Source organism: Giraffa tippelskirchi, chromosome 13 (assembly GCF_054371585.1).
Source record: "Giraffa tippelskirchi isolate mGirTip1 chromosome 13, T2T-mGirTip1v1.2.pri, whole genome shotgun sequence".
NCBI classification, from domain to species: domain Eukaryota; kingdom Metazoa; phylum Chordata; class Mammalia; order Artiodactyla; family Giraffidae; genus Giraffa; species Giraffa tippelskirchi.
The window spans coordinates 86,218,566-86,245,952 of record NC_137287.1 but is presented as its reverse complement, the minus strand read 5'-3'; the positions used below and the strand labels follow the sequence as shown (position 1 = coordinate 86,245,952).

Below are 27,387 nucleotides of genomic sequence, written 5' to 3'. Positions count from 1 at the left end.
TTGTTTAGTTCTTCTGTGCATTAGTGCCACGCCTTCTTAATATCTTCTGCTTCTGTTAGGTCCATACCATTTCTGTCCTTTATTGTGCCCATCTTTGCATGAAATGTTCCCTTGGTATCTCTAATTTTCTAGAAAAGATCTCTAGTCTTTCCCATTCTATTGTTTACCTCTATTTCTTTGCATTGATCACTTAGGAAGGCTTTCTTATCTCTCCTTGCTAGTCTTTGGAACTCTGCATTCAGACAGGAATATCTTTTGTGTGTGTGTGTGTGGTTATAGAAGGAAATGTTTTTCTTAAAAGTGCACACAAAGAAGTATTTGGGGGGGAAAGGAGGTATCTGTAAGTGTACAAGTATTTCTAAATAAGTTTTAAAGAAGGAAATGGTGCTAGTCTAGATGTGGTTCTTTTGTGGCCCTGCATGGTAGGCAGTCCTGTATTGTTGAAAGCTTTCAACTCTTATGTGGTATAATTTCTAGAAGATTCTCATTCCATTCCAGAGTACATAATTCTTCCACACTTCTGGGTATTTTGGTTATAACAAAAATGCATGTATTCAGTTAATGTGAACATATTTGCAGACCATGGTTTATGAGGTGTTAGTCCTCAGACATGCCCAACTCTTCGTGACCCCATGGACTATAGCCTGCCAGGCTTCTCGGTGCATAGGATTCTCCAGGCAAGAGTACTGGAGTGGGTTGCCATTCCCTTCTTCAGGGTATCCTCCTGACCCAGGGATTAAACCCAGATCTCCTGCATTGCAGGCAGATTTTTTACTGGCTGAGCTACCAGGGAAGCCAACTTATAAGGTCATATACCCAAAAATCTCTAGTATTTATGAATATATGCATTATTTGATTTAGAGTTTATAGATTTAAGAATTTTTGTGATTATAATAGTTTTATTTTCATTTATATTAGAAAATCAAAAGTTACGAACCTCGAGTTTCAGTGTTTATTACATTACATGACATTGTTTTGTTTTTTAGACCACATGAACTAGATTTTAAGTATGTAATGAAAGTGTCATCTTTGAAAGAGAGACTACCAGAAGCTGCTTTTAAAAAACAGAATTACATGGAGCACAAAGGTCTGTTCAGATGTCATGGTACACTGCGTGTCCTGAGCTTTGTTCCAGTTGTTTTCCACTCTCTCTTCCATACACACACGTGCATGCACACACACTTTCTCTCCCTCCTTCTGTTTTTCCCTTAAGTGATTCTTAAAAGGGTCTTTTGTGAAAGGGATAGAGTAACCATGTGATTCAGTTCCTGGGATGCCAGCTCAAAGTGATGAACAGTAGTTTCATTTAATATGGCAGAGACTAGCTTTAATATAGAATACTGAGGGAATTAAGCAGAGATACACTTACAAACAGTTGGAAACTCATAATCATTACTTTCAAGGAGAACAGAGGTTTTGTGGTTGTTTTTATTTATTTACCGCTGACTCTGGAACAACACAGGTTTGAATTGCTTAAGTCCACTTATAAGCAGTTTTTTTTCAGTAGTACATATTATAGTACCACCCAGTCCTTGGATGTGGAATCATGATTACCCAGGGACCCAGGGTAATCATATATTGGAAATACTGACTGCACAGGGGGTTGAGGGAGAGGCATTCAAAGGTCACCTGTACTTTTAAATGAAGAAATAAAGCAGAAAACATGAGAAGGAAAGTTCTTAGTCATTTAGATTAATTCATGGCAAAATTGATGTTTTTATTTATATATATTTGTCTTGTTAACTTTATATTAGTGTAGTATAAATAAAAGCATTGTTTTTAAATACTGTATACAGTAACCTTTTATTAAGGGGTTTTATAACCAAGGATGTTTAATGATCCATGTTTTTTGAATAGTATTCCTATTTCTTCTTTTAAAAGATAAAATGAAGAAATCAGTTGTAAAAAAAAAATAAGCATCATAGTATTTTAAAATAAGAAATGTTCTGTGTTTCTGATTTTTTTCCACAGTCTGTTGCCAAGACATGTGCTTCAATATGTATGAAGTGGAGCTCTCAAACAAACAGGGGGAGAAAGTAGATAAACTAATAGAATACATTAAAAGGGAACAGTTGGTAAGAGTCATCCATTTAACATATAATTATTATTTCCCCTGAAATTGAGAACTTGATACACAGGGACTGTGGGAGAAACATATGGAGAAGCACCATAGTGATGGTTCCTGTGGGTGGCGTTCTAATAAAGAATTAGAAGTCTTTTTTTCATACTTAGGAGTTGTTAGTGAATGATTTATTGATTTATCAGATTTGTAAGCTTATGACCTGTCAATTTTTGAAATACAGTATTTTATCGCTTCATGAAGTGGTATATTTTATTCTGTTTTTTTTAACTGAACGATTATTGTATGAACATTGGATTTTATCTTTGTTATGTGTATATAGGCTTTTGAAATGGTGAATAATGGGAAAGAAGAGCTGCATTTTCCGTCCGCATTTCTTATTACCAGGGACCTAATGATGTTATTGCCTGTTATTACCCGTCTCCTAGTATGCTGTGGAAAGGATTCCTTCAATGGATGATATCTTCCAGTTTTTCTAGTTCCAGGATTCTGTGATATGTTTTGTGTTAACATGAGCTTATTGATGTTAATCATAGGCCTGATTGACCTTGAGTTTGTAGTGGCTAATGGGAAACAGAGCAGCTGCTTGCACAGCAAATGTCAAACATGACAATGAAAAAGGTTTCTGACTGATTTGTTACATAGTTGAACACCATCCGAAAACTAACCCTTGATGTTCCAGTTATTTATTATATGTAGCCCTAACAAGGCAAAGATTATTTGAGCAGTAAGGGACTTGAAATTTCTGATACTGGGGTCAAAATTGTTCTACTTCCCATAAATACTAACATTTCAAGAATCTTTTTCCTTAACTTTTCATGAGGTTAAAAATCACTGAAGAATGTGGTAGAAGGAGAAGGGAATTGAATCTTCTTTCTTGCTTTTTTATGTTTAAGGCAATCATCAAATGCTTAGAAGATCGAGAATTTTTCATTTTACTTACATCATCAGCCTTAATGTCTGAAACAGGTAAGGACAACTTTTTTGAAAAAATGTTTTCCAATATGTTTACTTGTATCAAATCAGCAACCTGATTTTCTTCTGATTCTAATTCTGTATAGGTTTTGGAGAGGAGCAGACAGGTCTACACGGGTTGCATTTATTCCACTCACCTCCATCAGCAGCAGGTAAGGGCACAGGCAGTCCACGACAGCTGTGGGCCACGTTTTAGTCCTCATCTTAAACCCCCAGCAGCACATGACTCTAGCAACTGTTTTCTTCTCTGAAATAACTTTGCCCCTTTACTCTCCCTGGTCAATCCTTCATCTCTGCAGGCTTATTCTTGCTTGTCTGCTCCTCACTCAGGTATCCACCTGGCTATTGACATCTCTTGGAGAAGGCAATGGCGACCCACTCCAGTACTCTTGCCTGGAAAATCCCATGGATGGCAGAGCCTGGTAGGCTGCAGTCCATGAGGTCGCTAAGAGTCGGACACGACTGAGCAACTTCACTTTCACTTTTCACTTTCATGCATTGGAGAAGGAAATGGCAACCCACTCCAGTGTTCTTGCCTGGGGAATCCCAGGGACGGGGAAGCCTGGTTGGCTGCCCTCTATGAGGTTGCACAGAGTCGGACACGACTAAAGCGACTTAGCAGCAGCAGCTGCAGCAGCATTGACATCTCTCTCCACTTAGGTGTCTCAGATGTTCCTGACATTCAGCATGTCCAAAACTGGATTCATTTGTTCTTGAAGAGCAATAGCAAGGAAGTAGTTTTATCATAGTCTCCCCGTCAGTAGGACTTAAGGTCTTCACAGAAGCACTTGCCTTTGTGTGGACTGCTTGTCTCCTTCCCCAGAACCAGGAATTGTCTATTAGGGGCAAAAAGTATTGCTCATGCAGGATATAAATAGATATACAGTAGATCGGTGGTATTAGAATTTCAGAGGGCAGTTAGAAAACAAAGTCCAGAAAGGCTCTGGTCAGGGGAGATAATGAATAAAACTGGAGAATAAGCATGGTCTAGCCTCTCACGCAGAGCTGTCAGGTGTCAGCCTGATTATCACTTTAATGAGTCCATCACCACTCTTCCTTCATTGAGGAACACAGACTAGATAGTCTAGTTACATAATATTAACTTGAAGGTTACTTAGGGGTTTACTTTGTTTGAGTTCAGTTGGTTACCATCAGAAGGAAAAAAATTTTTTTTATTTCTTTAATTTTGTATCTACATGGTATGATGGATGTTCACTAGACTTGCTGAGGTAACTGTTTAATGATGTATGTAAGTCAGATCATTATGCTGTAAATTCTGAATGTACACAGTGCTGTATTTCAATTATATCTCAATAAAGCTAGAAGAAAAAGGAAAGTCAAAATGCGAACCAAAGGACATTTGCACCTTTGACTACCTTGTTAAGAGAGTTTGAAGTAGGTCATATAAGGTACAGATAAGAACAGAAAGCAACTCTGCCAACTCTAAGAGCTGGTGCTATTTTTCGGAGCTGGAGGCAGGCCTGCCTTCTTCATTTTCACCTTGTCATCCCTGCTGAATGACTCTGTTTTGATTCTGTGTGTATGTATTTTCATATATATGAAGATAATATATATTCATTAAGTGCATTCATAAGCCTTCTATTAATTGCTATTTAGATTACCATTTGAAACACTGCATCATTTTAACCATCCTATAATTTTGTAATGTAAAGCATTTTTTTTCCTGCATGATTTTTGGGAAAAAAAATAACTTTGGGTTTTTAATACATGCATATATATTTTAGGTCTGACAGACTTGAAAGTTGAAGATGACATCTCATTGAAGGTGGTGCCTATTTTGCCTGCCCTCAATTGTGCCCTGATAGAAGCAAAGAAATCATTTTCTGAAAAAGGAATCGCTCTAAACACATTAGTAAAGCATAATTTCCAAGACTTGTCCAATATGAACAAAAGCCCTCCATTGACTGCTGCTTCCCAGGATGGATTTAAAGAAACCAGCTTCTCTGGCCAAGTGTCCAGTGGTTTTGACTTGACTCCTCCAGCTGAAAAGTGCCCTTTACAGTCTTTAACTCAGCTGAAGTCTTACTTTTCAGATGCGAGCGGGTACGTTTTGGGAGTGTCAACTGTGTTAGGTTTATTGGCAGAGCGTCCTCAGTCTCCTTGTATTTCAGATGGGATTTGCGATGCAGGCTTTTCTTTAGTGATGACTCCAGATCCCGAATTTCACGACTCAGAGGCAGAAGGAAGAAAAGATACAGAAACTGGAAATAACCCTGAAGATGCGTTTCAAGCAAGACAGGGAGCTCTGATCCCACTGAGCCTAGCACCAAATCTGAGAGTGCAGCCTAAGAGAAAGGCAAGCACGCTGCCCATGGTACAGAGTAAAAGAGTGAACTTGTACCGACCCTTCCCCAAAAGGGCTCCTGCTGGAGGAAACAAGGGTCCCACCTCTACCACAACTCTCAAGCTAGTCAAAGGACAGTTTCCTCAGAGGAGAAAAAGAGGTAAGCACATCATGTGGGTTTTCAAACGTTGTGTCCCCACCTGTCCCTGTGTGACCGTCCTGGACCATAGCTTGGCGGCATCTGTGAGTTCTCTCCCGGTGGCTTGTATGCGCACTAGAGCTGGGGAGCACTGATGGAGGTGACAGGTGAAAGTCAACAGGACAAAAGCCTGCCCACCAGAAGCTCTTATTCACTTGTAAAACTGCTCCAGTTGCCACTTAGTTATTTACTTACCTTTCTAAGAAATAAGACCTTTCAGTTTCTGAACTGCCCTGGGACAGATTGGACAGGATCTCCTAACATCTGGCACACTAAGAGCAACTGGTAGAAAGTTTTGAGTGACGGCCTGAGCACATCTAAAGAGGGTCCACCTGGGCCTGCACAACCAGAGCACCCTGGGGCGGAGTTCTTACCCTTGGTGTGTTCTAAAGGTGGTCACCTGGACCTGCTCTCTGGTATGGACCTACTGAAACAGTGTCCAGTGGCCTTGAGACGTATGTAAAGAAACAGTTCACAAGTGGTTTTGTTGTCCCTGAAAACTGAGTAGGAGCCCACATCCAGAGCCGTTTAGTGTCAGTCAAGTGCACTTTAGCCAGCAGAGCACAGCAAACAGCACAACTCTGGCTTAGAGCCCCTCAGATATGTGTAGTGTATTTGTTTAAAAGTAGGATACTTAAAGGAAATCAGTCCTGAACATTCATTGGAAGGACTGATGCTGAAGCTGAAACTCCAATACTTTGGCCACCTGATGGAAAGAACTGACTCATTAGAAAAGACCCTGATGCTGGGAAAGATTGAAGGCAGGAGGAGAAGGGGACCACAGAGGATGAGATGGTTGAATGGCATCACCGACTCAATGGACATGATTTTGAGTAAACTCCAAGAGTTAGCGATGGACAGGGAGTCCTGGCATGCTGCAGTCCATGGGGTCACAAAGAGGTGGACACAGCTGAGTGACTGAACTGAACTGAGGGAACTTACGCTCCATGTTCCCTTCGAGAAGGGCGAGCAGACTGTGGCCAGGGCCCCTCAGGCATTTCCCCATCATCTCTGTACTTAACCGCTGGCAAAGCGGGAGGCTGCTTATGAGCGTGTGTCTTAGTCGGCCCTGTCTTTCATGTTGTGAATTTAACACTTGGGATGCCTAAAGAAGAAATACTGGAGATGTGTGGATCCCCCAGGATCCTAGATAATTAAGATTTTACCCTTTGATTTAACAAATAGTTATTTCTGACCAATTATAGTTTGAGAAATGGTGTGTGTGTTTAGGAAGGTGGTGGAAAGAAGGGCAGCATGAAGCAGCCACACACACACTGTTTCTGCACACATTCCAGGCCAGCCGTATTGGCTTTCTTCTCTGTATGAATTTACTTAAAGGTATTAAATATATTATCTGTAATTCAACATATATGTTGTCACTATTTCTCAAAACGTTTTAAATTTCATCCACTGTAAGAAATATGTTTTATGTTTTAGTCCTGTATATACAAATGCATACATACTGAAACAGAAATTTCAGAAAACATTTACCCTAACTTTGTGCAGTATAATCTGATATATTCTGTCATTTAATAAAGAGTTCTGGTTGCAGCCCACTAGGTTTATTTGACAGTCCACCCATGGGTTATTGTGCGCAGTTTGAGAAACTTGCTGTTGAGTGATGCAGATAAGCAGGGTGGTCCCTGCAGGGTCGTGTTTCCCCTTTTCCTCCCAGGACCTGGGTCATGAGAGGTGTTCACTTCCTGCCCGTGTAGATCTTACACGTCCCCTCGTCTTGATCATCTCATCTTGTTTCCTTTCTCTTCTCAATTTAGTATTAACCATTTTCCACTTTCATGCAGGAGACCTGATCCCTGGGTTGGGAAGATCCCCTGGAGAAAGGAAAGGCTACCCACTCCAGTATTCTGACCTGGATAATTCCATGGACTCTATAGTCCATGGGGTCGCAAAGAGTCGGACATGACTGTCTTTCAATTTCACTTATTTTGCCTTTTTTATGGCAAAACTTTTTAAAATTGTAACTGATGTAGAATCAGAAGTCTTATTCTGGAAACAAACAAAAGTATATTGCTCTGTTGCCTTTATTAGTTTAGTAGGGAAGAAAATACTTAAACCCAGGGAAATGTTCAACATTAAGAGAGCCTAACAGCTTTTTAAAAAACCACTTATTCCTCTAATTTTCAAAAACATAAAATGAAGTTAGTCTCTTTTTTACATTTCACTAATAACCATCACATTCTTACACTGTTTAGTATCATTTTTCTATTCGCAATTAGAAATAGTATTTTCTATATGTAGTGATTTTAAAATATTTACAAACATTCACAGGTATGATAAATTTATATAGTCAGTGTGGAAAACAGTTTTCACAGGGAACATTTATTAACTTTTTTTTTTTAACTCTTAAAGCATAGAAACACTTGCTATGTGTGATACAAGCAGGTCATTAATAGTTTTTTTCTCATCTCCCTCCACCTTTAGCTCTTTCCCAGGGAAGTAAAACTGAGCATTTTGTAAGTTCAGTTCAGTCGCTCAGTCATGTCCGACTCTTTTCAACCCCATGGACTGCAGCCAGCACGCCAGGCCTCCCTATCCATCGCCAACTCCTGGAGCTTGTTCAAACTTATATCCATTGAGTCAGTGATGCCATCCAACTGTCTCATCCTCTGTAGTCCCCTTCTCCTCCTGCCTTCAATCTTTCCAGCATCGGGGTCTTTTCCAATGAGTCAATTCTTCACATCAGGTGGCCACCAAAGTATTGGAGCTTCAGCTTCAGTCCTTCCAATGAATATTCAGGGATGATTTCCTTTAGGATGGACTGGTTGGATCTCCTTGCAGTCCAAGGGATTCTCAAGTCTTCTCCAACACCACAGTTCAAAAGCATCAATTCTTCAGTGCTCAACTTTCTTTATAGTCCAACTCTCACATCCATACATGAATACTGGAAAAACCGTAGCTTTTCTTCCAAGGAGCAAGCATTTTTTAATTTCATGACTGCAGTCACCATCTGCAGTGATTTGGGAGCCCAAAAAAATAGTCTCTGTTTTAACTGTTTCCATTGTTTCCCCATTTATTTGCCATGAAGTGATCGGACAGGATGCCATGATCTTAGTTTTCTGAATGTTGAGTTTTAAGCCAACTTTTTCACTCTCCTCTTTCACTTTCATCAAGAGGCTCTTTAGTTTTTGTTCGCTTTCTGCCATAAGGGTAGTAGGCTGATAGGGAATTAAATCAGATAAGGACTTTGTTCAGTGTACCTTCCTCCATCTTCTCTTGAGAGGTGATTTTTCAGGCAGGTCTTAAGGCTTTGGTATTAATATTTAGGTGTAATAAAGAAAAACATGTAAGGTCTTTGTGAATCTGCAGTCTCGTCTCTGCAGTGTGCTTACGGTTTCAACCATGTCACTTTATGGGAGCTCTGTTGCTTTTGTGTAAATTGAATTATTTGTCCCAGTGCTGTGAACTAGAATATTCAGCCTTACCTGTCACATCAGTCAGCAAAGATTATGGAATTTTTTTAAAAATTGTTGTTTTATTTTTATAAAGTTATTACTCTGATATTTTCTTCTAATCTGAATAGATAGACCAAACTTAACAAGTTCATATTTTTATACTTATGTGAGAGCTTTTTAACTCTTGCTTTGTTAAAAAAAAATTGTTAATGAACTATCCCAAATTTTATATTTTATTCCTCATTACTAAAGTTATCCCCCACACAACAAAAGAAATCAAAGGAGAAAGCTATGCTGATAAATATGTGAGTCCCCACCCCTTAAAAAACGGTGTCTTTTCTGCATAAGGTGCTGAGGTGCTGACCGCACAGTTTGTGCAGATAACCAAACTGGATAGGAAAGCCCAAGAAGCTCCTGGTTCTAAAGATGTTCCAGTGGCAACGAATACTAAAAGGGCAAGGAGACGAGAGACCTCTCCAGACACACCTGTTCCAACGGCTAAGCCACCCATGAAGAAATCTCCACAAAAACAGAGGGTAAATATAGTAAAAGGCAATCAGAATCCAAGACCCAGAAAACAGCCACAACCTGGTAAGAAACACACTTCCTATATATTTCAACAGCACAATACAGACTAATCGAGATTACAAGATAGTATATTGACCAGTACAAGATTAGCTGAAGTCTGTCAGGTTCTTGCTGTCTTCTATAGTTCAGACTCTGACAGGACGAGTAACTTGGTTTCCTGTTGTGAATAAATTAGGAAAGTGTGAATATTCGTGCCTTTACTAAGTAAAACCTACTTTTCAGTTTGCAGAAAGCCTGAACAGGAATGGTTTACCAGAGTTAAAGTATAAATGGTCTTTTTAAGTGACTAAATTCACAAGCAGATAGCATATGGCAGTACTTTTCTGGACCATAATCAGTTATAAAAAGGAGAAGGTTATAAGTCTGCCCAGAGGGAACTGTAAAGAAGTGGTTCAAAGCAGTCAGGAATCCAGAATACTGTATTTGGTCTTAAAAGGCATTAAGTTTATTTACTTCTGCATTTGTGGAAGAGGATAACAGAATTTCCTTATGTGAGCTTCTGTGTCTCACCTGCTGGAAGCTCCTCATCACTGGAAAGTTCTCAAGTCATCGTAGCCTTGGCTCTTCACCTTGCTCCATGCCGCTCTCATGCCCACGCTCTCTATGAGTGCAGTGCAGCCCCCACCACTTGGCAAGACCTGCGCCATTTACAGGGTCTTCAGTCTTGAGCCCTGTTGTGCTACGTGGTGCTGTTTCTTGTTTAGAAAAACCTTCATTTACTCATACCTTTGTAATCCTATCAGTTTTCTGTCTAATGTCATGATTCTGCTTTCTCTCTTATCTATCTTTAGATTTTTAAAAAAATCTTAGGTGGAATTCAGGAAAAGAAACTTTTGTTGATGTGATGGTATTACCGATGAGCTTGGTTTTTTCTTTCCTCTTTTTTTTTTTTAGTTTTCAAGTGCACCTCACTGCAGCAAAACCCATGCCCCCCACATTGGAGGCACAGAGTCTTAACCACTGGACCTATAGGGAAGTCTCTTTCCTCAGTTTGTTTAAAGTTGTTTATGACTGAAGATGTTCTGAAATCTCATCACTGTATAGCCTATAGAGAGTCATACCAAACGCTGACTCTGCTTGTCGCCCCAGGCGGTCACAAGGTAGTCTCCCCAGGGCTCCACGTCTCTCCCCTGCAGTTTCCCCGTGCCAGGCTCCCACACTGCGCACCTGGGGTCACTACTGTGCATCGCCTGTGCTCAGCTCAGTCACATGGAGGCGTTTCCTGGGGCTCTGATCTGCACTCATCTCTCCTTTCTTTCAGTTCCTTTTGGGCTTTTGAGAACATTAAAGAATTGCATTCATACTCTTCCAGTCATCTGGTGTGTCTTGGTCCTGTCTTTCCAGTTAGTTTGTAGACAGGATGAGCATAGACACATACATAATGCATTGTATTCTTAGCCATGTTAGAATTCCTTGTGCTGAACTGGCCTCCAGATACTTGCAGGTTAGTCCATTAGTAGGAGGAGGTATATGACGGCATTGGCAGAAAATGCAAAGTTTTCACAGTGTGCATTCAGGAAAAGGCTGATTTGTATTGCAAATGTCTGTATACATTGTACAGCCATATTCCAAGTTAAAATTGTAAGATTACCACCTTTTAAATAATGTCTTAATTTTTCTTTTATGTCTTAATCTGCTTCATTTCTTTTACTTGAAATATCAGAGTTTAAGAAGGCTTAGTCATTTTGTTACTGAAACTAATGGTTTTCTGTCCTTTTTAAAGTTTTCAATATAGTTTTTATTTATAGAAATCTCTATATTTTTATAATTCATTTGGCATCTTCTTATCTATATTTCTTAAAAGAGGTAATCAGTATTGTATTTTTAACGAATTGAAAACCTCTAACAAGTCAGTACTTAAGTAATTTACCTGAAATGCTGCTGCTGCTGCTAAGTTGCTTCAGTTGTGTCTGACTCTTAGCAACCCCATGGACTGCAGCCTACCAGACTCCTCCGTCCATGGGATTTTCCAGGCAAGAGTACTGGAGTGGGTCACCAGTGCCTTCTCCGTTACCTGAAATGACACATATTTATTAAAATGGACTCTTTCACTTGATTCTATCCAGAATGACACTTGGTGTAAGAGTATTAAAGGTATTAAAGGGTAGAATGAACTGTCAGCAGACACATCGATCCTAAAATGGATTTCGTGTTTCCAGTACACCCAGGGGGCTCATGAGACAACTCTCTGGGTCACTTTCTCCCACCTCTCCGCCTTGGAGCTTTTCCACCCTCCTCACCATACTCACACTCTCGTCTTTCTGTTTGATGACCTCATAAGCCAGAGTTTCCTCTGTAAACATATTGTCACTGGCCTTTGGAGACAGGTTGGTAATTCATGTCAGACCTGCTACTACTAATTATAAAGAGGGGCACAGTCAGTTTTTCTGTCCATCTAGCCACCTGCTACAGGGACTCACTGCCTAGTACTGTTGTGAGCTCTGTCCTTCGTGATGACCGCTTTTGAGAAGGCAAGTAAACCACCTGAGTGTGTGGTTTCTGACCAGAAGCACATGGGGAGACGTGACTACCTGCTGGAAGAATTACCAGTAGATGAGGAGATTTGCTTTTTTGCAGAGTAGAGAGGAAATGTTTTCAATGTAAAAACTGAAGTTTTAAAACTTGAAGTTAATTGGCAATTCAGAATATTCCTAAAACAGTTCTCATGTTTTATTCATATCATAACATTATAATTAAACATCAATATGGTTAAAATGGTCTCTGTTTTGAACTTAGGTTATTTCTGTAATAACTTGTGAAATGATTTCTAAGGAAGTACGTTAACATTCTATAATATACACTTTAAACTTAGAAACTCTTAGAGTCTCACTAGACTGTAAGCCCTCTGAAGGCAGAAGTCTTGTTTTCTTGGTTTTGGGGCGGGGGGTTGTCTTTGTATATTTCTCTAGCTGAGCAGTATGCCTTGTGTGTAGATCAGTACATGCAGTTTCAAAGGGTAATTTCTTTTTAAATTAATATTCATACTCCTTAGGACTTGTTCCTCTGGTAAACACATTATAAAGCCTCAGGGAACTGGACAAGACCTCAGTGGATAATAAAAACTTAATACAAACTTTGCAACATACCAAGAGGTTTTTGAATATGTCACCTTAACTGTTGACTTTCATTGAGCCATAGTAATACAACAAAGAATTAGTTCTATGGAAATCAAATGTTGTATGTCTTTTTTTCTTTTACACTGAAGCCAAAGGAGAAACTGCTTTACAGCTTCAATCAGAAATTTCCAGTGGTCAAGATGTTATTAGCATAAATACAGCCCAACCAGAACATGTCACAGTGGCCCCAAAACCCCCGACTGAAATCTCCGTTGTCGGCTGTGACTCCCAGGCCCTGAACATGCTGGCCGACCTGGCTCTGAGTGCTGCTACCTCCAGCACGCCATCCCCTGAGCCCAGAAACCTCCCCTGCTCCCTGGAGCCACCACAAAACAGTGTTCCACTTTCTAAAGAACAGCCTTTGCGTGGGACATCAGACCACGAATACCACAGAGGAGTTAAAAGTCAGAAAGGTGGGCCGTTACCCAAGCCCTCCTCTGACCAGAGTAATCCATCGTCAGACCCCACGGTCAGCCCAGAGGAAGAGAGCGTGGGTCCTGGCAGTTGGGCCCCTGCAGAAGCCCAGCCAGCACTTCCCAAGGAAACCCACGAGAGTTCCGACACAAGCCAGAGCTCTTTCGTGGCTGCAGAGCATTCCTACGCCCTGCTCCTCGCAGAACATTCAAAGAGGGGGAGCCCAGGCCTGGCCTTTGCCAAGAGTAGCACCAAAGGCTCTGACATGGGGACCCCCGTGGGGAAGGTGATACCCTTCCTGCGCCCGAATATGACGCCCCCACTACAGAAGCTCTCCATAGCCCTGGCCTTCAGGCACAGGGCCAGTTTGCTGCCCACTGGGCCGCAGGACTTCTGCTGCTCCTCACACACGGTGTTCTGCTGTGACGGCTCCTTTAAGGTCACGTTCACATGCGAAGCAGATTACTCTTTCAGCTTAGACAGCAAGTACACCAACAACCCGCTGGAGAAGACTGTGGTCAGAGCGCTGCATGGGTGAGTAGGGGCGACACTGGGTAGATACCTCGATATAGGGAGAAGGGATGCTGTGCTCAGTCTGAGGAGGAGAAAGAAGGGTGTAAAATCCAGTAAATGGGGAGTAATACTGAGCAGTGGATCACTGAGATGCTCCTTCATGAGTCTTTCTGGTCCTTGAATTGTAATATGTAAATAAGATCTTGGTGGAAAATAGTGAGGTAAAGGAATAATGCTTTGCAGACTGAATCCCAGAAGAAACATTTAAAGAATTACTTGGGGACTTCCCTGGTGGTCCAGTGGCTGAGACTCCTCCCTCCCCAAGCAGGATTAGGATTAGGTTCAATCCCTAGTCAGGGAACTAGATCCCATGAGCTTCAACTAAGACCCAGTGCAGCCAAATAAGGAAATAAATAATTAAAAAACAAAACTTATAGCTTGTCAAGTTGGTCACATTGCTGTGAGTGAGCACGTTTACATGGGGTTGTTCTAGAAATCTTCATGAGGGACCAAGGCAGAATAGCGGAGAGCTAAGAGCACTGGCTTTGGAGCGTGGACCAGCCTCGGTGTGGAGTCAGGGCTCCCCCAGCTCTCGGAACAGCACTTCTGGCCCTTCCTGATACTCAACCTGGGAACTCACTGAACTGTGGGTTCTGACTGTGTTTGGGGTAGAGCCTGAGAGTCTACATTTCTCACCAGTGTCCAGATGACACCTGGGAAGGGTGACAGTCTGGGCAATGCTTTTAACATGAGTTTAGTAATAGCTATGTGATGAGGATTTGCACGGTGACAGGCTGGTACTGAACAGTGACTATCCCTGTTAGCAATGAGCACTGGCCTGTGACCTCAGCTCCTGGCAGGGGGATGATGCTTGTGCAAGGCCCTGAATTCCGTCAGACTCCTCTCCTAGCTCCAGGACCAGCTCACACCTAAGAGCCTGCACTTGCTCAGGAGGGTCACTTCCTTCCCCTGAATCCTGCTTCACTGAAGCCCTGCTCTGTAAGCCCTCTGACTCATTGCACTCGCTCTGTTGTTCTTTGGCCTGGCACATGGCCAGAAGTGTGTTCTGTCTCCCTTATGGTTTCAGGAGATTCTTGCTGGGATCTAAAAATAGTGCAGTTCTGCTGAACTGCCTGACTGCTTTAATCTTCAGACTTCCCAACTGTTAGACATGTAGAATTAGAAAAGAAATGAGTTGGTCAGACTTTCCGGAAGCCAGAAGATGAGGATTTGGGAAGTCACTGAAGCCATTATTCACATAAGGTGTCTGTTTTGTCCCAGGAGAGCTCGCGTTGAATATGGGGAGAGCCCCAGGCTCAGAGCAGGAAGGCCTGTGTTCGATCATGGTTCTTCCACTCACAAGAGTTTGTGTTTTGAAAGAAGTCACTTAAAAACTCTGATTTCCAGCTCCTGGCTCTGTCTCTGTAAAAAGAAGAGATGAGAAGCATTGTAATTATTTGTCAAATCAACTTCATTTTTGTCTTTTATTTCATGCTCATGTAATTTTTAAAAGAAAACAACATAAAAACTAAGGTTAATAATGAAAGCACTTGCTTTATGATATGACAGTCATCTAGAAGAGTCATCTTCAATGATTTTCATTTGTTCTTTAAACCCTCAGGCCCTGGAATACTGATCTACCGGATAACGTGGAAGAGGTGAAGCTTCTGCTGCATATGTGGGTGGCTCTGTTCTATAGCAGACAGAACAAAGTTGTGCGGTCATCCCGGAAAGTTGTAGAACACAGCAACCCAGCAAAATACGTGTCCATAAATAGCACACTAGAGTCATTTGAGTTCGGTGAAATCGAGGAGCCCTCCAGAGTAGAGAGGTACTCCGCAGACCCTCTGCTGGAGGCCAGCGAGGCTCCCAGAGGCTGTGCAGCTGAGGTGTCCTGCCCTGGCGCTGACCCCCTGCTTCCTTTCACGAAGCCGCCTCCCGTGAGAGGCCTGGAGCTCTGGGTGCAGAATGAACAGAAAGAAATGTTTCCAACAGTGGGTCACCGGGAAAGCCCAGAAAGCCAGAATTTCATCTGTTCTTACAATAACGAGGTCAGTAAAGATGAATACTAAAAATGCTGGCATTACTTTTGAAGAAATTTTTTTATACATAAAATCACTTGCAAAACAAGGCACCGATTTCTTTTAGGAAAGTGGATTCTCTAACTGTGTAGAGGGTTATAATGCCAGAAACTTAAGTTTTCAAACTCCATGTTGTCTGCTGTTGGAGCTTATCTACCATCCTGATTGAAGAAATGAAAGTAGGAAAAAAATCGTTAAGGGTAGATGATCTAGGAGCCAGCCATAATTATGTAGCTTTTTAGTAGTGTGATTTGGGGCCAATTACTTATTCTTTCTGAGCAGAATACTTATTATGTCTTACCTAGAATAGTGTTTATTGGAGCTCTTGTGTATTTAAAAAAAATCTCTCAGGTGTATTTTAAGCCTATGTAACAAGAAAGGGATTTGCTTGATCTCTGCCCTGTGAAGATTCAAAAAGACAAGAGCTAGCTAAAATCGTTCTTTGTTCTTCACATATGTAAATTCTTTTTAAAAAACTATGTATTTTAGACTCTTGGTTTTTTTTTTTTTAATTTATTTCTTTTGCTTTAATCATTTCAGATAATTAGGGGGAAAGCTGAACAAGAGTCATCAGGTAAATTGGAGACTTCCGATCTTGTGCTTCCTAGCATTGGAAGCAGTCAAGCTAACGGACCTTCTATTCCTGGGGAAGATAAAACCTTTGAACCTCTTGAAAACACACAAGTGACCTCTTATAATGATACTGCCCCACAAACCACGTTTGCCAAGACTTATGATGAGATCAGCAGTCCATCAATGATTTGTCAGAAGTCTGTGTACAGCACCCTTGAGAGCAAAGTTGATATTTTTCATGCACAAAGGGAAACAGAAGCAGATGCTCTGCAGGACCTTATCCAGTGTAGCACCCCAATAAACAAAGAATGTCAGCCATTGGAGGGGAAGGGTGATACAGGGTATGTGATGATTAATCTGGAACCAGTTACGCTCACTTTGGAAAAAAGTGCCTACGTGCCAGTACAGACAGAAGCTGTCAACAGAGCTGACAAACCTACAGCCTTTAACGTGGAGTTGACTAAACAGGTGTCACCTGCTGCAAGCTTTAGACATCCCGTGTCCACATTTGAAAAGTCACAGATGCAGGGCCTTGGGGACAACCCCTCGCTGGCAGTGTCAGGACAAAAGGGCACTCAGTACCTCCATGCCTCCTCACTGCATAGAGAGACACTTGCTGAAGAAACATGTTCCTTACAAAAGGGACAGGTTGTGGCAGGCTCACCTTCACCATGTGATAATCCCATGGTAACGGAAGCGTTGCCATTGGCTAAAAGTTCAAATTACTCGTTACCCAGAGAAGAAATGAAACTCTCTCAAGAATTCCTTCTCCCAACACAGAATCTCTTGAGCATCTCTTCAGAAGAAATAATAGAGCCATCCCAGGTTGAAGTAGTTCCATCGTCAGCCTCTGCCCCCTTGGGAAAAAAGGATTCCCTTAACTGCATCGCATCAATAAGGAATACTCTGTGTGGCTCTTCAGAACTAAAGAAGGACAAGAGTGGTCTAAACAGTGAAAATATTAGTTTTCAATCATTTAATTCCACATTTACCAAAGAAGCAGGCCTGTCTGTGAATAGAGAGGAGGTCAGCCTCAAGGTATCAGAGGAGGATTCCAACCTTGACCTCACTCTCACCCTGTCACCACCCATGAGTCCTAGGGAAGAAGCGCCCACTGGTGAAGCGGAGCGACTGCGGGAGGCCCCTCTACCCTGCGTAGACCTTCAGGAGATGGCAGAGGAAACATTCGCGCCTGTAGAGGTTCCTTTCATAGAAAACAGAGACGTGAACTCTGCTGCTAACACGTCTGTGAAGCCAGCAGAAAACAAAGAGGGGAAAGGTGATCATTTACAGACAGTGGCTTTCATACTTTCTAAAGAAACATGTACCCTGGAGGTTGCGGAGGAAGTTCACCTTGCCTCTGACTTCCCGTTCGGTTCCTTGATTGAAGAAGTGTCACCAGCTTCCAGCCCTGACCCCCAGGCACCAGTGGAAGAAGCACCACCAGCTCAGGCCACATCTCCACATCTCCATGGTCTGAAACACTCTGACGCACTCGCTGAGAAAAGCACCAGGCTCTCCAAGGTCGAGTCAGGAGATTTGGCCGTAACAGAAAAGGAAAGTTCTCTCGTTGCTGCCACCCATCCAGTGGAACAGGATAACTCAGCTCAGGTACAGCAGATGCAGCTTTCTGCTGAAACGCCTCTACGATTAAAGAACCACGCAGGAAGAAAAGGTAGATTCTTAATCCTTCCTGGTGACGTCACTCAGGAAACTGGCCCGAGTAAATGTGGCGAGGGCTTCTCTCTCTCAGGAAAGAGGCCAGACTGTGATGCCACGGTAACCCAGCCTGCCTGCACTGTCACGTACAGAGGTTCTCTAGAAAACCTGGTATCATCAGGACACCCACTGCAGCCCACGGGTGTGGAGACCTGCAGCCCCCACCCACATCATCATGTCCTGGAGACCAGTGAGCCTTTCAGTCCTGGAGAGATCCCTGAAAACAAGTCTTCTGCTGACGTGTTTGTTTCTACAGCCACACCAGGTGCTGCGGTGACCAGCACTAAGAGCTTTCCTGAAGATGTCCTGAGCAGTGATATGAAAAGACACGAATGCTGTTACATCCTGGTTAAGTCCTTACGCTCCGACCCGGTTGTTGGAGCTGAGGGTGCACAGACCCATGGGCACCCAGAGCTCCCCAAGCCTGCACTCCCCTCGGGTGGAGCCACCGCAGCCCACAGCGCAGGCCCCAGCGACATGGGGACAGGGTTCCCGACACAGGAAGTCCCAGTCGTCGGGATGACCCATCTGCTCGACAGTGAGGAGAGTGGAGCCAAGTTACAGGAAAGAGCCATGGATCCGGGAGGTGTCGGCCCCCAGCTGCTCGCCACCTCTCCACAAGGCAGACAGGAGCCAGCCTGCCTGCTGCAGGAGGGGTCACCGTGTGCAGTATGGGATCTGCTCTGTGGCGGACTTCTCCCCGCATACCTGCAGGCTGATGCTCACCCAGGTACCGCAGCCCACGGCGAGAGTGCCGGTCCAGAGCCCTCTGCATCCTTTGCTCCCCGATCTGGTGCACCTCCCGTCGGTGGGGTCTCTGAAGAGCAGTTGCAAGGTGGGAGCGTGGGTGAGGCAGGCACAGGCAGAGGCATGGGTGTGGGTGTGCTCTCTGACATCTGCTATGAACCCCTTTCTGGAGACTCGGATCAGGACTCTCCAGGTGAGTATGGACACCCCAGATACGACACAGAAGAGTCCCGTGCTTCACAATATGGCCACACCGGGAAAAGAGAAGGTGCATCCAAAGACAGTTATGACTCTTTCCTGAGCCTGAACACCAGTGATCACCACAACTGGGGCTATGCGAGCCAGGTTCCAGGGCTGGAGACCAGCGTTCCTCCCAGAAGTTGGCTGGGTGGACTGAAGAAGGAAGCTACGTGTGTGCCCTGTTACGTCCAAATCCGAGATGTCTGCGGGGTCCCCAGGAGCTATGCCAACTTCACTGTGACCAGAGAGCTCAGAGACACCCCAAGAACCCTGCACGGCTTGAGGCGGCGCCCCAGCGGCACAGCCCCACGCGGCTTGCTCAGCTCCTGGGCGGATGTCCAGCAGAGGGCAGATGACCTCACCCAGAACACTTTAGACCTGGAGCACCTGCGTTTTGCACACAAACTGAAACAAATTGTGAAGATGGGAGCCGCTCGGCATTCTGCCCTTTTGCCCGGCGTCTTTCCAAAGGAGCCCCCGCCCCAGGTCGCCACTGGGGCTTTCCCTGGGACCCCAATGCCCGCGTGCCCGGGGCTGCCTCCCACCTCCCGAAGCAGGAGTCCTCTCGTGGTGACAGTTGTGCATCAGATGCCCAACCATGTGGACCACTCCTCCTCCTGGAAGAAGAGGTGTGGCCACGGTAGAAATCACCTCACAAACTCGGACCGGAATCAGACTGCCTCCTTCCACCTCCACAAGCTGAAATACAACAGTACATTGAAAGACTCACGCAACGACATAGCTGTCATTCTCAGCGAGTATGCCGAGTTCAACAAGGTGATGCTGAGCAGCCACCAGGTGGTCCAGGACACGGAGCCGCCTGTGGCTTTGGGAGCGACCGTGCCCCGCGAGCTGTGTGTCTGCAGCCCGCAGCCCGCCTCCTATGAGGACCTGGTGGCCGACCTGTGCTCCAGCCTGCGAGTCAAGCTGGAGCGAGTGGTGCGGGAGGCGTGTTCCGGCACCTTCCTCTTCCACCTTGTGGAGACAGAAGACAAGTCCTTCTTTGTAAGAACAAAGGTAAGGTGCCAGATTTTTCCTATAGTTTTTATTATTTTGATTGCGAGTCCAAGTTTTTTTTTTTTTTTTTTAATAATACAGCATTCTCAGTTTCAGAAAGAAGCCACAATGTGTTTCACCTTCTCAGCTCAGCTTTCCCCGTCCCCGAGGCCGCCGCAGAGCAGGGCAAGGTCCTATGTGCCCGCCTTCTGGGGGGGTCCTCCCCGTGTCAGCCTGGTCAGTGTGGGTGCGTCACAGTCACTGAGCACCTCCGGGCCTGAGGAGGCTCCCCAAAGGGTAGAGAGGGCCTCCCAGAGTGTAGTGGTCACCATCGGGTCAAAGGATCACACAGCAGCACTGAGACGACCACCCTAGGCCCCTGGAAGGCGCTGAGAAGTGCTTCTGAAAGAGCAGCCGTGCTGTAGAGAGCGTCTCCTCACGACCAGCGCCCGGAGGGTGGCTGAGTGAGGAAGAGCAGCCTCACGAAGCTCCCCAGGTGGCTGAGCCAGAGACTGTCTCCTGGGAGATGCTAATGGCTCCAATTTTGTATCATTTAAATATGATTTCTAAGTATTTATTTTTTTCAAATTTGTGAAATCTGATCTTCTGTGTAACTGGTATTTCTCCCAACCAAGGCTCCTTTTGCTGTCCATGGTTTTTCACAGATGGCTGCCAGATGTGGTCTCCTCCACCCCCATCATTGCTCCCATTTCCACACCATTTTGGGAGGCAGTTTTGTTGAAAAAACTACAGCATGAAATGGCCTTCAGTCTTTTTTCGAAGGTGCTTCGCCTCCAGAAGTAATCTGGAAATAATCTTTTTTAACCTTGAATTAGAGTTGATTTTCTTTGGCTGAGTGCATAGCCGTACCTTGACATGTGCTGAAGTGAGTCAGGGCCAAGTCCCTGTTCTGCCACAGTGAGCAGAACACTTGGCTTTCTTCTTGCTTCCCTCTCCTCAAAAGCAGCAGTGCAAGATCTTGGTTCTTATATTCTTATATCCTCAGCAGAGCACAAGTGACGCTGGTTTCCATACGGGAGCAACCGGAAGGATGTTAGTTTATTTATAGCAGGAATACTTCTAGATAACACACTTGTTTCAATAGGGATTGTATTGTTTCATGGTAATATTTTGTCACATGACCACTATTTACAACAGAAAATAACAAATTGTGTTATTCAGGTGAGCAAGTGGACACGTAAAATACATTACACTTTATTCTCTAATCAGGAGCAGTGTTTGTAGCTCAGAAAGCTCTCCTGGAAAATTCATCTGTCCCAGAGCGTCGATGGGGTGTCAGGCCCCGTTTAGTCGTGAAGTGATGCACGATATTAGATACTTAGATATTTTAGTGAGCTCTTTATTAAAAGAAATCTCGTCTGTAGGAATATTTTTGAAAATACATCGCCATACTTTTTTTCATTTTACTTTTAGATTTTTATTGGTGTATAGTTGATTTACCTGGAGGGAGGGCATGGCAACCCACTCCAGTATTCTTGCCTGGAGTATCCCATGAACAGAGGAGCCTGGCAGGCTACCGTCCATCGGGTCACAAAGAGTCGGACACAACTTAGCGACTTAGCACATGGTTGATTTACAGTGTTGTATTAGCATCACCATACATTTTGAATGAAGAATTCAAAGTCAAAATTCAGGTTGACTTGAGATCCAAGGGAGACTGACCCATGTAACACCTTATTTTTATAAAAGAAATAACAAATGATGGACAGTGTTATTGGCAACCCTCCAGACAGAAACAGCATCAAAATCAGAGGACGACAAGGTTGAGGAACTTCTTTAACTACATGAGCTTATCCTCCCAACAAAGCTTACTGCAGAGCCATTCTGTGGGATAGAGCCATGCCCCTCACCCCCGGTTACCAGGCCCAGTGTAACCCCAGCACCTGCCACACCCCAGAGCCTACACCGTCCCAAGCGTCTGCCAGCTTCTCCAGCATCCGCCCTCGCTAGTGATACTCAGAGCAGTGCACAGGCATCAGGGATCTGGTCACAGTCCTGGAAACACTGACTGAGGCGGCAGTTTTAAAGTAAGTATCTTCATCCCCAGGTGACTCCCTTCAGAGGGAGTATGTTTGATGTTTCCGAAGAATCAGCCTTTGATATGGACATAGAAGATTCATTATAAAGTGCTCGTCTAGTAGTAAAGGCAAACTGCCATATATGTGCCTTATTAGGACATAATTTAGTAAATAAGATGTGCATTCTTATATATCTTCTGTCAGCAGTTTTATAACAGTTCTGTGCAAGTATCCTTTCTTAAATAATAGCTATCTGTAAATCTTTCAGAATATCCTGAGGAAAGGAGGCCACACAGAAATCGAACCTCAGCATTTCTGTCAAGTGTTTCACAGAGAGAAAGGTGCACTCTTAGTCATAATCAGAAATGAAGATATAGCATCCCACCTGCATCAGGTAGGTTTGGAGATCACCTTCTTACAGAGAAACGTATTCCGAGCATTTTTTATGTTGTTTTGAAATTAGCCTCATCACTGCCGTATTATTTAGGGGAGAGGTTAAAACCCAATACCGTTGAATCTAAGCGCAAAGATAACAGGTTTGAGATACCATGCTGCTGATACTAATGTTGTCATTTACCAAGGTATTGATCGGGCAGATTATGTCTCCAAGTTAAGAACATCGTCACAGTAACTAAGGGAGAATGTCAATGAACAGACCGATTTTCCACCTGAAATATAAATCTGCACCTCTGGATATCTAACAGAAACAAGTCTTGCTTTAAAAGGACTTGTGAAAATTTTAACTCTTTGTTACTATGGTTACCTATTAACTGAATAAAAGTAATTGTGCCAGGTCGAGCCCCTTTTGAGGACAAGCACAGCCCTGCATCAGGACACAGTAACTGAACCCACAGCAAGCTCTGCACTGAGCTGGAGATGGTGGTGAGCCTGCCACCTGCTGATACACGTCCCAAACCTCAAGTGTCCCAAACTCCATGCCCCACCTTTGGAGTTGAGACCACTGTGTAATTAACAAGTCAGTCGTCAGGGTTAAAGGTATTTCCAGCTGTTCTTGAGTCCGGACGCCTGTGGGTAAGTGACAGAAGTGACCCCATGAGCCTGTCTTCACTGGGGACCCTCTTATGTTACAGATCCCTTCTCTGCTGAAGCTGAAGCACTTTCCCAGGGTCATCTTTGCCGGAGTTGACAGCCCTGAAGACGTCCTCAATGACACCTACCAAGAGCTTTTTCGGACAGGAGGCTTTGTGGTATCAGATGACAAACTACTAGAGACTTTAACATTAGGTTGGTCTCTTAAAGGTCTCTTTCCTTTCTTACATAGTCAAATCAGTTTCTCCTTGCCCAGTGACCCAAATATTTCATCAGATAGAAATTACCAACTTAGAATAACATCAGTCACCATGTACTTAGGGCTTAACTTCTGCCATATGCTGTGCTAAGCACTGTGCTTTTAACGTCTTTTGTATTAACCAGTTACCTCCCCCACCAGACTGCTCAGTAATGCAGCTAAACTATTCATACGCATTAGAGATTGTTATATTCAGTTTCTCCCTTTGGCAAATCGTCAGCTACGTATTTGTTTAGAATCAGCCCTCTTTCCTCCATTTCTGCTGCCATCAACGCTCCATCTTGTCAACACCAGAGAGATCTAAGAACCGCCACTCAGTCTGCTCAGTTCCTCGCTTTCTCTCGGAGCAGAGACTGACACGGAAGGATGTCAGAGCACAGGGCAGCATGTTATATACAGTCCAAGTCTCTGCAGCTCTGATGGCACATGAGAACTAAATATGGACACCACTTCTGCGCTGAACCTTAACTTAGATCATGAATGTTGCAAATATTTATAGATTCTGTGTTAAGCCTGCTGCAGCAGGACCCACTTCTGCTCCGTGTCCATGGTCGATATGACTGCAGCGCTTCCTCTACTCACTCCTCCCTTGCGCGGGAGCGTAAGTGGGCAGGGCTGGTGAACACACAAGCACGGGGCCTTATTCTCACAGGTAATCACTGGGCTTTGACTAGACAGCCAGCAATCCTAAAACACATCTTCTCTTGTTAAACGTGTTCTCTCTCTAGTTCAACTGAAAGAAATTGTCAAAATCCTAGAGAAACTAAATGGAAATGGAAGATGGAAGTGGTTGCTTCACTACAGGGAAAATAAAAAGCTAAAGGAAGATGTGAGGTAAGACCTTCATGGAAGGTGAGGCCTGGGGGGGTGGGGAACCCCCAAGTTCACCTGGAAGTGCTCCTTGCGATCTGGACCAGTATCGGTCAAGTGCTGCCACAAGGTCATGGACTTGCATAAGATCTTGAGGAGGAAATGGCTGAGCACAGAGGTTGGGGAAAGGTGTGTACTTAGGAGAGGAACCAAGGGAGCAGACCTGAGAGCCAGCGCTGCCAGGGAGGGGCGGAGCTCTCACAGAGCTTCATTACCAGAGCACTTCAGAGGGGAGGTGAGGAAGGTTCAAGATCAGAAGTGGAGACCAAATGGAGGAATATGACTGCCTACAGTGAAGACACAAGTCTAGGAATAAAACTGAAAATTAAGATACAGGAAAATAAACCCTTTCACAAACTTAGACTAATCTAAACTTAACATTGTGTTTTTCAGAGTGGATTCAATTGCACATAAAAAGAACTTAATATTGAAATCATATCAGAGTGCAAACATCATTGAGCTGCTTCACTATCACCAGTGTGACTCTCGACCATCAACCAAAGCTGAACATCTGAAATGTCTGGTGAACCTGCAGGTTCAGCACATTCATGCCAGATTTGCCGTCTTCCTGACAGGTAATTCACAGCCTTAGTGCTACCTGATTATCGTCAGCCAGGAAATGGCCTTCCAGGTGGAGTCACCGGCAGCCTGAACACACACAAGGCTGGGGCAGAAAGTAGAGCAGATTTTATTTCCTTAGATAAAGGTCTATTAAGACTTAAGGAATGAAGGCCCATCAATGGTTTCAGCACCCCACCCCCAAGGCAGCTGACCCCAAAGTTTCCAGCCTTGTTCTTCATTTGACACAGGCTCCTTCTTCCCCTCACATGTAGTTTTGTTTTTAATAAAAGGGATTCTGCTACTTAAAAGCTATATACATATTAATGAATTTTTCACCAAAATAGTTTTTTTTCTTTTTACAGAAAAGCCTGTGGTCTCCAGAGAAGTCTTTGAAAACAGTGGCATTCTTGTGACAGATGTAAATGACTTTATTGAAAATATACAGACAGTAGCAGCTCCATTTCGGAGTAGCTACTGGTAAGAACACTTCCCAAACACTCCCGTGTGAGCTGGAATTGACAAGGGTAGATACCGACATCTGTGTCTATGAGAAACCAGTTGCTCAGAAACTGTTTTGTACGTTACACATCATGCTGTAAATTTAAAGTTTATTTAGGGGTGGCATTGCTGCTGGTTTGGCATAAAAGGGACTTTCTCAAGTATCACTAATGAATAACTAATCTACTTTCTGAATGATGAACGTTTTCACTTGCAGACAGACGATAATGTAACCTAGACTCCTGGATGTTTTCCCCAGTAGATAGCATCCTACTTACAGAACAGTTCTCGGTTATTTTGTCTTAAAGACAGAATTATCAATTTTGTATTTATCTAGGTGGCTCAACTGCAGCTTACCTAGACATCAACGATGCCAACAACAAACTAGTATTTCCCCTTCTCTTTGAAAATCTTTGAGATCTCAAATCAGTGTTTTGCAACCAGGGGAAACTTTTCCTTCATGTTTTACACGTTGCTAGAATGACTTTGTTCCAGCAGCACTGTACTTATTCAGTAGCTTTGGACTGCAGTGTTCAATATTATTTTCATTTTGAACAGAATGCTTTCAAAGCTATTAATTGAACTTAACATTAAAAATAAGAATTTTACAAGTATACTGAATTGTAGCAAAAAGTACACCTATTTTAACCAGTAGCTGTTTTTGCATGCTAGGGTCAAAAATACATCTGTAATGTATGTGACAGTCTGTTTTAAAGGTTTTACCACACACAATCTTAAGTGGTTATATTTCCTGTTATTCATGCTACACTACATGAAATTAGTTTTTTCCTAAATGGTACAAATTTATGAAATGTCATTTTTCACTCACTCGGTTTATGTCAATACTGCACTACAAAATCAATCCTGAGGAAAAAATAATCATTTATTTATATTAGAAATAATTTCTACAATAATCTTTAAAACTCAAAACCAAGCAAAAAACATTTGTACGATACACAGTATCTATTTGGAACAAAATTTTTGTAACTAATTTTTTTTTTTAATAAAGACAACTAAAAATCATTCAACTGCTTCTGCAATGACTTTATAGTAAAAATTAAATGTGTTAGGGAAGATTTAGTGGTTTAAATTTTTTAGGCCACTTAGAATAAGCTGCTTCCAGAGGAATGCTCCCACTTACCTCACTCCTGTGGCCTCATCCCCACAGACCTGCCTGGTGCTCCCCTATCCCAGGTGTAGCCGGCCAGAGCAGCAGCATCCAGCAGCGGACAGCTCGGGACCGCCCACCACCCCCAGGCCTGGCCTTCTGGGGGTCACACTAGGCCTGTCCCTCAGGAAGTCATTTACCTGCTTCATGTCCTGCCCCCACTGAACCCAACGTGCTAATAACTTCACTTGTTGTCTTCCTAGGAGGAGGAATACAATCGAATTTTAACTGTCTTTATCCTAGCTCTTATTTAGAAACTCAACCAGTTAATTTTTACCCCAGGGACAAGAATCTAGTAAGAGAACCATAACTGAATTAGGTGCCCTGAATTAATCAGAAATCACTACAGAAAAACGAGAGCACGTGGCCGACACACCTGCCACCTGCCCAGCGTGGCACCTGCCCTGCCACCTCCTCTGCTGAACATGGAGAGCCACCCTCAGGCGCCTGCCAGGCCATCTGTCCTGTGACTGAGTGCTGAGCCAGGCCAAGAGGGTGGGCACCCCAGGCTGAACTCCGGTACAGACTCTGCCCTCGGCAACCCTGTACCCACTGGCCTGGCACAGACATATTATTATTCTATAAATATGCTGAATGCAGAACATGAAGACGCACTGGTACTCTCTGTCTTAATCACTAGGCCAGCAGGCACCTCTGCTGCGTTAACAGTTTGGTGTGAATTACTGTGTGACAAGGAGGCGGCCTGTGGGCATTTTAGATAACTCTCTTTAGAGAGGGCAGAGTTTTCAACTGGGTGATCAGGGATGTCATCCAGGGAGGTGCATACCGTGTGCAGGACAAGCCCCCCCAAAAGTGGGCAGTGTGAGACTGAGAAACTGAGCTAAAGTAACCACCTGGGTAATCTGTTCTTACCCTAAATCCTTTAACAGAGCAGAGCACCTACCTTAAGTCTATGTCCTTCAGACTCATCTGTAAGAATCAACACTGAGACCGAGAGGATAGTCACAATGTCCTCATTCCTC

At 43.6% G+C, this 27,387-nt stretch overlaps 1 protein-coding gene and 1 long non-coding RNA gene across 27 annotated transcripts in view; one reads left to right on the top strand and one right to left on the bottom strand.

Moving 5' to 3' along the window:
• Positions 1–26,259, top strand: part of TASOR2 (transcription activation suppressor family member 2) — a 60,997-nt gene extending 34,738 nt beyond the window's left edge. For 20 of the 26 annotated variants that reach the window (XM_081560502.1, XM_081560518.1, XM_081560511.1 and 17 more), the window contains 14 exons: positions 987–1,087; positions 1,972–2,075; positions 2,977–3,049; positions 3,142–3,207; positions 4,801–5,520; positions 9,321–9,563; positions 12,766–13,624; positions 15,225–15,654; positions 16,225–19,980; positions 22,267–22,392; positions 23,090–23,243; positions 24,036–24,141; positions 24,571–24,752; positions 25,101–26,259. In XM_081560502.1, the coding sequence (XP_081416628.1) occupies positions 987–1,087; positions 1,972–2,075; positions 2,977–3,049; positions 3,142–3,207; positions 4,801–5,520; positions 9,321–9,563; positions 12,766–13,624; positions 15,225–15,654; positions 16,225–19,980; positions 22,267–22,392; positions 23,090–23,243; positions 24,036–24,141; positions 24,571–24,752; positions 25,101–25,219 (7,039 nt within the window). In that variant the 3' untranslated portion in view covers positions 25,220–26,259. The remainder of the gene's footprint in view (positions 1–986; positions 1,088–1,971; positions 2,076–2,976; positions 3,050–3,141; positions 3,208–4,800; positions 5,521–9,320; positions 9,564–12,765; positions 13,625–15,224; positions 15,655–16,224; positions 19,981–22,266; positions 22,393–23,089; positions 23,244–24,035; positions 24,142–24,570; positions 24,753–25,100) is intronic. The other 6 variants (XM_081560505.1, XM_081560524.1, XM_081560525.1 and 3 more) reach the window with 1 other exon arrangement.
• LOC145533338 (uncharacterized) lies at positions 9,567–15,025 on the bottom strand. Its single transcript, XR_014074008.1, has 3 exons — positions 13,653–15,025; positions 11,431–11,574; positions 9,567–9,717 (listed from the first exon to the last, which is right to left on the bottom strand). It is a non-coding gene; the product is annotated as an uncharacterized LOC145533338 (long non-coding RNA).
• Positions 26,260–27,387: the final 1,128 nt, after the last annotated feature.